Genomic DNA, 11807 nt, shown 5'->3' on the forward strand with positions numbered 1-11807 from the left:
ATTACATCTAAAAGCAAACACTGATAGAGAAGAAGTATTCCAAACCATAATGCTGCGAATACATGAAAGGAATGAAATCAAACATTTTTACCTGAAGGTTGTCCAGGAAAATATTTATGACCTTGAGTCTCAGTGGAGAGGTGAGGTAAGAAATTACAAAGGCATGAATAAAACCCATAACCCAAATCTCACTGGTAAGAGAGATGGACATGGTAGAAGTACTGCAGGAGTTGAGCTTATTGAAAACAGCCTTGCCTTAAGCTTTTGGGATGACCTGCATATTTTTAAAAGTGAAGAGAAAATTGATGAGTTTAATCAAGCTGACAAGACTATTAGCAGTAATGCCTCATGTTCACCACTTCTAGGAATTTCTTCTGGTGTCCAAACCAACATTTCTAATATACATGGGAGTGAATTTATGCATCCATCATTACTGACAAAATACCAGAAAGCACCCAGGGAAAGACCTTACAAATGTAATCTGTGTGGCAAAACCTTTCTTCAGGGATCACACCTCAGTAGACATCAGATCATCCATACCAGAGAGAAATTACATAAATGTAATATATGTGAAAAAGTCTTTAGTCGAAATTCAAACCTTATGGTTCATCAAAGAATTCATACTGGAGAGGAACCTTACAAATATAATGAGTATGGCAAATCCTTTATTGTACTTTGAAATCTAACTTACTGTCAGGTAATCCATATTGGTGAGGGACTTTAAGCCAGGGTTTTAGCAAGTGTACACATCTTAGCTTCATTGGAAAAGTCATACTGGAGAAATATCAGGTAAATGTATTTACTTTGACCAGGCCTTTAGGCAACAAATTCATTCACCAAATAATTCATTCTGGAGATTATTACCTCACAAATGCGATGAATGGGAAAAACCTTTACTCGGGGCTCACATTTCATCAATCATCAGATAATCTATACTATACGCGACAGGACATTACAGATGTACTGAATATGGCAAAGCTTTTTGGTTGTGCCTTAAACTGAGGGTTCACCAAATATTTCATACTTTAAAATGCAATAGGGACTTCCCTGGTAGGGCAGTGGTTAAGAATACACCTGCCAATGCAGGGGACTCAGGTTTGAGCCCTGGTCCGGGAAGATCCCACATGCCACGGAGCAACTAAGCCAGTGCGCCACAACTACTGAGCCTGTGCTCTAGAGCCCGCGAGCGACAACTACTGAGCCTGTGAACCACAACTACTGAAGCCCGCGTGCCTAGAGCCCCGTGCTCTGCAACAAGAGAAGTCACCACAATGAGAAGCCCGCACACCGCAGTGAAGAATAGCCCCCGCTCTCTGCATCTAGAGCAGCTAGAGAAAGCCCACGCACAGCAATGAAGACCCAATGCTGCCAAAAAAAAAAAGTAAAGTAAATAAAATGCAATAAATATGGCAATGTTTCAAATTATTACTTACTTGTCACTAGATATCAGAATATTTATCCTGGAGAGAAACCACACAGATGTAATAAAATTTAATCACTTTCCTCATCACCCTGGTTGAATCCTGTTTCTTTTACCAACACAGTTTTATCCTGTCTTGGTGCTTTACACAAACGCTAAGAATGCACCATTAGGCTATCAGTGTGGAAAGAATCTATAGCAATTTCTTTCGAATATGGAATCAAACAACATATAATTTGGGGATTATATACTCATAATTTGTACTTGATTGTTCTCTCCACACTCTATTCCAGAATATTCAGACGGCTGTGATGCAAGTAGCATAGCAGTTTATTTCAGACTCTGAATTTTATTGACGTGCAAAAATTGAACAGGATAAATTTAAAGATCTGATTGGTTGTATTGAATGATTCATGAATTGGGCAGTATCCCACCTAGAAATTAAAGAGGTCCTAAACGGTGCTGTACAAATTGGAAAGCTTTTATAGGCAGTAACTTGGTGGGATAAGAATGTTATCAGTAAAAGAAAAGGTTCTTTCAAGCAAGGTCACCTTTTTTGGGGGAAAGTAGCACCAAAGTCTTAGTCTTATCCTGCAGATTACCTCATTAGTGTTCAGGAAATTCCAGAGTGATTGGTTTAAGGTGACATTCCTGCAAGGGGTGAAACTGCAATTACTTCTTGGTTTTGTGTCTTGGGGGCAAGTGACTCCACCTTGTGAATGTGTGTGTCACCTCATCCCTATTCATGAATATGCAGTGTATGAATGTATTTCTTCAGGATCTTTTTTGTGCCCAGTAAATCTAACATCGTGCACCTTGATTTACATGAAGGAAAAATAGGAATATAGAAGCACATTAAAAATATTTGAAAAATTAAAAATCATCCAGTTTCACTTTTGTCCTTGAACTACTCAGTAAAATAATTTGAAAATAACAATGTTCCTGAGTATTCTCTTAACACTAAACAATATACAATGGGAAGATTTTTGCTTGATAGGTAAACTAGAAATTTCACATATCACCACCAAAACAGTTTTTGTTGTTGCTAGTTTGCACTTGTGGCTATTCACTGGAATAGGGTGGAACTCCACGCAAAGGCTAGTTTGGTCATTTAGATTGATATTAATGTTGAAGTGTTATGAGAATGTTTGTTATGTAATTCCGCTTTCTAGGGGGACAGGGAAGAATACCAAGGTGTTCAAAAAATGGTTTGACAGGGGCTTCCCTGGTGGCGCAGTGGTTGCGCGTCCGCCTGCCGATGCAGGGGAACCGGGTTCGCGCCCCGGTCTGGGAGGATCCCGCGGAGCGGCTGGGCCCGTGAGCCATGGCCGCTGCGCCTGCGCGTCCGGAGCCTGTGCTCCGCAACGGGAGAGGCCACAGCAGTGAGAGGCCCGCGTACCGCAAAAAAAAAAAAAAAAAAAAAAAAATGGTTTGACATAACAGGGAATGATGAATGGCTTGATGTATTAAGGTGATTACCGGATCGGGCTTAGGGAAGGATAACCACTTATGGTTTGAACTTCCAGTTGGTGTCAAAGAAGGAAGCCCTCAGACTTGATCTTCTTCACCACATAGGCCAACTAAGGAGAGGTTATGGTGAATCTTAATATATAGTTGTAAGTAGTCAAACATCAAAAAATGATGTGAGACTCTTTAATAAAACACTGGATGTTTACTCTTGAAAATCCTGTTTTCTTGGTTAGGAAAGACCACACTTTTCTTCATGCTACTAATTTATTTCATTTCTTTTCCTGCACCATATGTACGTTCCATTGTTCAAGTTGGATTATTTTATTTTATTTTTTGTCCGACTGCTAAAAAATGGATGTGGACAGATGAATGGATATATGTGGTACACATATACAGTGGAATACTACTCAGCCATAAAAGAACGAAATAATGCCATTTTCGGGAACATGGGTGGAACTAGACATTATCATACTGAGTGAAGTAAGTCAGAAAGAGAAAGATACATACCATATGATATCACTTATCTATGGAATCTGAAATATGACACAGGGAATTCCCCCTCAGTCCATTTGTTAGGACTTGGCGCTTTCACTGTGGGGGCCCAGGTTTGATCCCTGGTCTGGGAAGTAAGATCCCGCCAGCCAAACAGCACAGCAAAAAAATATAAAAAATAAAAAAATAAAATGCGACTGAAACGAACCTATCTATGAAGCAGAAACAGACTTACAGGCATAGAGAATAGGCTTGTGGTTGCCAAGGGGGAGGAGAGGGAGGGGAGGGATGGACCGGGAGTTTGGGGTTAGTAGATGCAAACTATATATAGAATGGATGGACAACAAGGCCCTACTGTAGATCACAGGGAACTATGTTCAATGTTCTGGGTTAAACTGTAATGGAAAAGAATATAAAAAAGAATGTATGGATTTCCCTGGTGATCTAGTGGTTAGGATTCGGGGCTTTTACTACTGTGGCCCAGGTTCAACTCCTGGTCAGGGAACTGAGATCCAACAAGCTAAGCAGCGCCACCAAAAAAAAAAAAATCTATTTGGTTTTTGGAAATGCTGTAAAGATTTTATTTAGATAAGTTGTCTAAGATATCTTTATACTAGTTTACTAAAAATTAATGTCTGGAAATGCTTAGTTGATGATATAACTAAACAATTTACTAGAGAATCAATTATCCAAAGACTATTAAAATTGGTATTTCAAATTACAGTATTAAGCAGTATGTTCCATTGTTAATTTTCTAGTATAGTAAAATGTTTTTTATACACTTTTTGTTTTTGCATTATTATTTCCTCCCTTGCATATTTCCCTTGTTTTGCAGCAAGGGATGAATAAATCAGTGGGTTGTTTTGGGACTTTTGTGATGTGATAATGCATATAAGCAATGACACAAATTAGGTGTACTGTAAACATGATGAAAGAGTTATTTAGGGGCTTTAGTTCAATGAAAGAACTGAAATGGCAAAATGGTGCAATGAAATCTTTTTTTCTGGGAGTTGGCTATGGTCAGGTGCTTGAAAAACAAGTGTGTGGAGGTAAAGAAGCATGCAGTGAAGAGAATGAAAATATCATGATACATAAGAGAGAAAGATCGCAAGAATCCAAGTATAGTCTGTGACAAGGAGATAATCCCCGTTGCCAAATTCCTGGAAGTCATTCTGTCCTTTCCCAATGATGTATTCACATTCATTGCCAGAGGATCTTACAGAGAAAAGATATGTTCTGTTTAGCATGACAATTGACACCTGATATCCTCCCTTTAGAGTTTCTTCCCATCCCCAAATGATATATTTTTCTTTGACAAGTGTTCTTGATTTTGATTAGTAAGAGTCACTGTTATTAATGCTTTATGCATAATAAGATATTGGATTTTCATCTCTGAAGAAAAGTACTGTTGTTTATTATTTCATGAATGAAGCAGCTTGGCACAATGACAGTTTTAAAGACTTATTTAGGGCTTCCCTGGTGGCGCAGGGGTTGAGAATCCGCCTGCCGATGCAGGGGACACGGGTTCGTGCCCCGGTCCGAGAAGATCCCACATGCCGCGGAGCGGCTGGGCCCGTGAGCGGTGGTCGCTGAGCCTGCGCGTCCGGAGCCTGTGCTCCACAACAAGGAGAGACCACAACATTGAGAGGCCCGCGTACCGCAAAAAAAAAAAATAATAATCTAAACACTGAGTACCAGGCAATGGTAGTAATGTATAACAGCAGAAAGGGGGAGGGGGACTGTGTAAAGGGGACAGGGATGAAAGAACTAAACCCTAATTTCCTAGAGTAGAACATCAACAGATAATGTCTAAAACTGAAAATTCAAGAATAACTAGTAGAAGGGTATATTTAAGAAGTGTAGTGGAAAATACTAAAAGAAACAGCTAGTCGACTTGGAAGCAGTTCTCAAGACATGCAGAGGGATGGAACAGATTACTTTTGTTAGAAGCCTCATAGTAATATTTGACCTTTTAAAATCAGAATAAATATCATTTTGATAAAAACAATTTTATAGCAAGTTGCACTGGATTATGAAAGGTCTTAAGTGACAATATGAGTTTGGATTTTATTTATTCTATAGGTGATAATGAGCCCCTAAAGGAGTCCTTTTCCTTCCCCACCAAAAAAATCAAAGAGATGTTTGGGATCCCAGCTCATACGTGGATTCTCTTAACATTCTGGTTAATTGGCATATCAGAATAGTTCTCCCTTACCGCTGCTCAACCTCATGATTAAAGGCCCTGAGCTAATAACCAAAGGGAAAGAGGACCTGTATATATTATGGGGCAGATATACAGAACATGTTCAGGTCAAGACTGCTGCTTCTGCTCAGTGAGTCAGGTGGCGATTTCTGAAACACTGTCATCACAAATTATCTTCAAGGGGCTCCCATATCAAACCCACCCTAGAGAATATTTTCCCCTGGGTTCTTTGGCACTTCAAGTTAAAAGTCTCTTCTAATGACTTTTTATTTCATGGAGAGATACAGAGAGAAGCACAACTAGCAGGGAGGAGGAATAGTGCTAACTGGGACCCAAGGAAGCCCAGCACCCTTCTCTAAGAAACAAGCTGTCTGATTCATTTCCTTCATACCCTACTCCAAAGATCAGCGCCCGTGAGCGGTGGCCGCTGAGCCTGCGCGTCCGGAGCCTGTGCTCCACAACAAGGAGAGACCACAACATTGAGAGGCCCGCGTACCGCAAAAAAAAAAAAAAAAAAAAAAAAAAAAGATTTATTTAGTCCCATCCCAGCAAGTGGGTAAATCAGGAATTGAATCCATGTTGACTGGCTTCAAAGAGAGGTATCTTAACCATTTTGCTACTCTAATAAGCCAAGTTATTTAAATCCTTCAACCACACAACATCTATCGTTAATTTTACGAGTATAACTTGCCATTTTTAAATCGACTATCGTCATATATAATTGTGGTTATGGTAACTTCCTATTATGTCAATCCAGTTTTACCTCTTTCACTGCAATTTGCTTTATTGTGCTTCAAGATACTGCATTTTTTACAAAGTTCAGTTTTCTGGCAACTTTGCATGGAGGAAGTCTTTGCGCCATTTTTCCGACAGCCACTTTGTGTCTCTGTGTCACATTTTGGCAATTCTCCCAAAGTTTCAAATGTTTTCATTATTATTAAATTTGTTGTGGCATCTGTGTAAAAAAGTAAATCTGCACAGCTCACACCCATGTTGTTAAAGGTTACTAGTAGCTGTGTGGGGTTCTCTTTTCCTCATTCTGTTCCTTTGGTCTGTGTGTCTGTCCCTCAACAAATCCCACACAATCTTTTTTTTTGGGGGGGTACGCAGGCCTCTTACTGTTGTGGCCTCTCCCGTTGCGGAGCACAGGCTCCGGACGCGCAGGCTCAGCGGCCATGGCTCACGGGCCCAGCCGCTCCGCGGCACGTGGGATCTTCCCGGACCGGGGCTCGAACCCGCGTCCCCTGCATCGGCAGGCGGGCTCTCAACCACTGCGCCACCAGGGAAGCCCCCCACACAATCTTGATTACTGTTACTATATTAGAAATCTTGAGATCATGTGGAGCGATTCCAGCCACTTCAGTATTTTTGTGATACTGTAGCTCTTCTCGTCCTTTTGCCTTTCCATATTAATTTTAGAATAATATTGTTGTTCTATAAAAATCTAGATTGGAAATGCATTATACCTGTATGACAATTTGGGGTAATTTAACATCATTTCGATGTTGTTTTCCAATCAATGAATATGATATGTCATATTCAATACGATATGTCATAAGTAAATGTAAGTAAAAGTTCATCATTGATTTCTTTCATTACTGTTTCATGAAAGTCAGTGTTTTGTTAGATTTACTCATTTTTCTTCTACTTTTTTCCTTTTTGAACATTCAAACATGATATTATATTTTTAATTTCAGTTTCCATTTGTAAATTGCCAGTATATACAATTATAATAGATTTTTGGGTGTTCTTATGACACCTTGCAAATTGCAGTTTTTCTCTAAGTTTCTGTAGATTCCTTTGACTTTCTACACACATCATTCCATTCAATTCCATGGATTATTGAATTATTTAATTTATTTAATTATTTTTGACCGTCCCTTATAGAACAGAAGCTATCTGAAAGCAGGGTATTGATTTTATCTCCTGCTGGACCGTCAGTGAGGGAATCATTCACGGCTGACACGATGAGTGAATCCACGTTGCCAGTGTAAACAAGGGTGGGGGATGCCCAGGCTCATTGACCAGTAGCTTTAATGGTCATGGAACTATTTTTGGCACTGGATTCCTTACTCCTGTGACGTTACAATCTAACATTCTGAACATTTGACATACATTCTCATGCTATATTTTGTTAATGCGGTGTGAATTCTAGGCAACGTGTGTTCAACAGCTGTTAGTTAACTCATCACTTAAGTGATGTTTTCATAAAGTCTTTTTAAGCCACAAAATGTTTTTTTTTTAATTAATTAATTTATTTTTGGCTGCGTTGGGTCTTTGTTGCTGTGCACGGGCTTTCTCTAGTTGCGGTGAGCGCGGGCTGCTCTTCGTTGTGGTATGCGGGCTCCTCATTGCGGTGGCTTCGCTTGTTGCAGAGCACAGGCTCTAGGCGCGCGGGCTCAGTAGTTGCAGCACGCGGGCTTAGTAGTTGTGGCTCGCAGGCTCTAGAGCCCAGTAGCTCGGTAGTTGTGGCGCACGGACTTAGTTGCTCTGCGGCATGTGGGATCTTTCTGGACTCGAACCCGTGTCCCCTGCATTGGCAGGCGGATTCTTAACCACTGTGACACCAGAGAAGTCCTAAGCCACAAAATTTTGAATTCAAGATTCTTTCTGAAAGGCTTTATTCTATACCCATCAGAAAATAATAATCCTATTTATCTGGAACACCTGATACGCATCAGGAACACCTGGAGAACGGTGACTGAAAGAAGTTGGAGGTTTATCATTCTCACATAAGAGGAAGTCCAGAGGGCGAAGTTTGTGATGTGATGGGTCCTTTGCCCCTTCTATCTCCATGAGCACTTAGTCTTTGCTTTGCTTGTAGCAGCATGGCTGCTGGATGACTAAGAAGGGTGACGATTGAGAGCAAAACCCTTTTCATTTTTAGATTTTGTCTCGTTTTCAGCGAAACGTTAGTCTCACATGTTTTTCTAAATATTACCTACTTTTTAAGTGGCCATCATAGTTTTAATAAGAAATGTGAATTTTTGAATTTCATATTTCCACCTAAAGAACAGAGAAAAGTAAAGAGAAAAGATGTTAGAGACAGAGTATGTGAATGGAGTTTGTTCTTTATCCTGAGAATATGAGATGATAGATGCTTACTAAACTTATTTCGGTAATATTTCAATCTATGTACGTCAGAACATCATGCTGTACAACTTAAACTCACACAGTGATGTAAGTCAAATACGTATCAAAACTGGGGGAGGGGGGAGCGGAATGTGATTTTAAATAAAGGCAAAACACTTTAGCAAAAAGAACAAGGCAATTTATAACAATTTTTAAAAATGTATTGCATTTTTAAAAGCAATGATTAGTGACAGAAATTATCATATGCCTTAGTCCTCCATCCTCAGATGCTAGGTTTTCTCTCTGAGTGTCTGGAACCAAGAGAGTGTTGAGTTTGTAGTCTTGGCTGAATGAAGAATAGAAAGGAAAATCTATTCTGTAAGGTGTCACTGTGAAATGGCCCATTCTACACTGGGAGTGTTTTTTCATTTCTCATTCTAGTGTGTAATACAGAGGCAAGTCCAGCTCTTGTTTCCTTAAACTGCTTAAATCAGTTCTAGTTGCAGGAAATTTTCCGGGATCCAACCACTGCCCCACAGCAACCCATTCGAGATTCACGTTTCCAACCACTGAATTGCCTGAGCCTCACGACCACGACATGCGAGCAACCTGCTGGCAAAAACAGGTTTTTATTGAAACCGTTTTCAGCTTGTTAGGAGGAAACATATTAGCTTCCCACCTAAGTAGCCCACACAACTGTAAGCTCTTACTCCAAGTTACGGAGAAGGACCAACTCCTCCCCGACCCCCGGTGCTCCGTTCACAGAACTGGCTCCCTCCTCGCCCCGCCCCTCACCGCTAGCGCTCCGCCCAGGCCCCGCCCCCGGAAGCCCTGCCTCTAACTCAGCTCAGTTTCTTACGGAAGCGGAAGTGGGGAGCTCGGAGTGAAGGTCGAGCAGCCGGGGGTAAGTGTCTCCTTTGAAATGTAAATTTGTGCTGCCCGGCTCTCTTTACTCAAACCTCAGGGTGTTGGGAGTGACTGTGGACCTGAAATCCCAGCACCCGGCCCTCCTACCCCTGTAAATCCAGACGTCGCCGTTACGGGTCGGGTATCTTTTCATTTGGGTTTGAATTCGCTCCGCGGCTGGTCCCTGCCCTTGGCTTTTCTGCCTTCGGTCCACGTAGACACCGACTTAAACTACATTTTCCTGCTTAAAACGCTTTAGTAGCTCCCCCCCCCCATGTAACGTCCCCTTCCGCGAGGTGGACTCGCGCCCCCCAGCTTCGCCCTCTCGGCCCCTGGAGGGCAGCGCCGGCCGCCCCGCTCCCGGACAGGCCGCGTCCTCTCCCCGGTCCTGGGGTTCTGCGGAACCGGCCCCTCTCCGGAGACCCCCTCCCCCCCTCCCCGCCCCTCTGTCCTCGCGTCTCCTCAGGCCAGTCCTTTTGCTCCCCCAGCCTCCCCTTCGTAGTCAGCCCTTCCTCTCCCCCGGCGTGGGGGGCGGGGAGTGACCTGGGCCGGGCGTGTGACACCCAATGTTCTTCCATCCCAAGTCCATCTCGCTGGAAAATTTGCTCTTTCGATACGCGGGCATCTTATTCAGTCACCATCTCTAAATACGTGGGCGAGGGGGATCAGAAGCAGAGACAGAGACGGACAGAAATAAAAAACTGAGAACGAGAAAAGAATGAGGGAGAATCGATGGGAATACAGGGGGTGGCTGAGGACTTGTAAAAAGACAGGGAAATGAAAGCGATTAAGCACTGAGGTGCTTATGAGGTGTGAAATGGGCCATTTCACAGTGACACCTTACAGAATAAGGTGAATAAAATAAAGAAGTAAATTTTTAAACAGTCGGTTCTCCAGGGATGGGAGAGCAACATAGAGGGGCCCTGGATCGGCGGCGGGACGGGGGTAACAAAGGAGAGGCACGTCACACAGAGTGGGCGAGAGGATGAAAGAGTTGGAACCTTGGGCTACAGAGCAACGTGGTGCTGGGAGAGAAAGAGGACAAAGTGTGACTAGAAGAGGAGAGGAAGAGAGAGAGAGAGAGCGCGCAGGAAGGAAGCGCAGCCATCTGAGGTGCCAGATAGGGAGGAGGAAGGGAGCGTAACAGGGATAGAAGAGGTGTAACCCGAAGGGCAGAGAGGGAGCAGGTGGGGGAAGAAAGAGGCAGAAAAAGGGTTGGGGAGAAAGAGCATCAAGAGGGGGAACAGGTCGCAGAGTGGGGCAAGCCAGGTCTGAGGGAGGAAATAGGGAGGAGGGCAGGAACGGCAGGAGAGCGGAGGGGAACGAGAAGAGAGACAGAGACAAATAAAAAAATAGGGAGACATAAACCTCATGAAATGGAAACACACTGTAGTGCAGGTAGGTGGTGGGAGCTGCCTGCAGATGGATGGTGAGTTGTTTGGATATGGATGATTAAGTTGTGATACATGATTTGTTATTTTAAAATGTAATAAATTTAATTTTTCTTTAATTATACATATGAGGATGAGAATTGCAGAACTCTTGTCATGTGCATTTTCTAATTATTTGTATCAGAAGATAACTTCCATTTGCAAACCCTATTTAGCCAGGGGGCAGTGATTTGCTTCACTGAGTTGTGAGTTACCCCCTTCCCTTTTCCTGACATGGGGCAGAGGAGTAGGGAGAGGACACGTGGGGCAAGAAATGATTGACTCTGTCACTACATGGTACCTTTTATTTTATTTTTTGTATATGTTTAAAACATTTTTTATTTCTTTAATGTTGTATCTAATTTATTTATTTTTGGCTGCATTGGATCTTCGTTACTGCGTGCAGGCTTTCTCTAGTTGCAGGGAGCGGGGGCTACTCTTCGTTGTGGTGTGCGGGCTTCTCACTGGTGGCTTCTCTTGTGGAGCACAGGCTCTAGGCGCATGGGCTTCAGTAGTTGTGGCTCGTAGGCTCAGTAGTTGTGGCTCGCGGGTTCTAGAGTGCAGGCTCAGTAGTTGTGGCGCACGGGCTTAGTTGCTCCACAGCATGTTTTGGCTGCATTGGATCTTCGTTACTGCGCGCAGGCTTTCTCTAGTTGCAGGGAGCGGGGGCTACTCTTCATTGTGGTGTGCGGGCTTCTCACTGTGGTGGCTTCTCTTGTGGAGCACAGGCTCTAGGCGCATGGGCTTCAGTAGTTGTGGCTCGTAGGCTCAGTAGTTGTGGCTCTCGGGTTCTAGAGTGCAGACTCAGTAGTTG

The 11807-nt window shown here is 42.7% G+C and overlaps 2 protein-coding genes across 2 annotated transcripts in view; both read left to right on the forward strand.

The window, feature by feature from the left end:
- The window catches only part of LOC102989806 (zinc finger protein 83-like), a 60479-nt gene extending 59800 nt beyond the window's left edge, over positions 1-679 (forward strand). Inside the window, exon 5 of the mRNA XM_028478271.1 lies at positions 466-679. Coding sequence (XP_028334072.1) covers positions 466-679 — 214 coding nt within the window. The remainder of the gene's footprint in view (positions 1-465) is intronic.
- An 8821-nt stretch (positions 680-9500) lies between these two features.
- The window catches only part of LOC102987569 (zinc finger protein 347-like), an 18897-nt gene continuing 16590 nt past the window's right edge, over positions 9501-11807 (forward strand). Inside the window, exon 1 of the mRNA XM_024132591.3 lies at positions 9501-9561. The gene's annotated coding sequence lies outside the window, so the exon portion shown is untranslated. The remainder of the gene's footprint in view (positions 9562-11807) is intronic.

The sequence above is a fragment of the Physeter macrocephalus genome, chromosome 17 (assembly GCF_002837175.3).
Source record: "Physeter macrocephalus isolate SW-GA chromosome 17, ASM283717v5, whole genome shotgun sequence".
Classification (NCBI taxonomy): Eukaryota; Metazoa; Chordata; class Mammalia; order Artiodactyla; family Physeteridae; genus Physeter; species Physeter macrocephalus.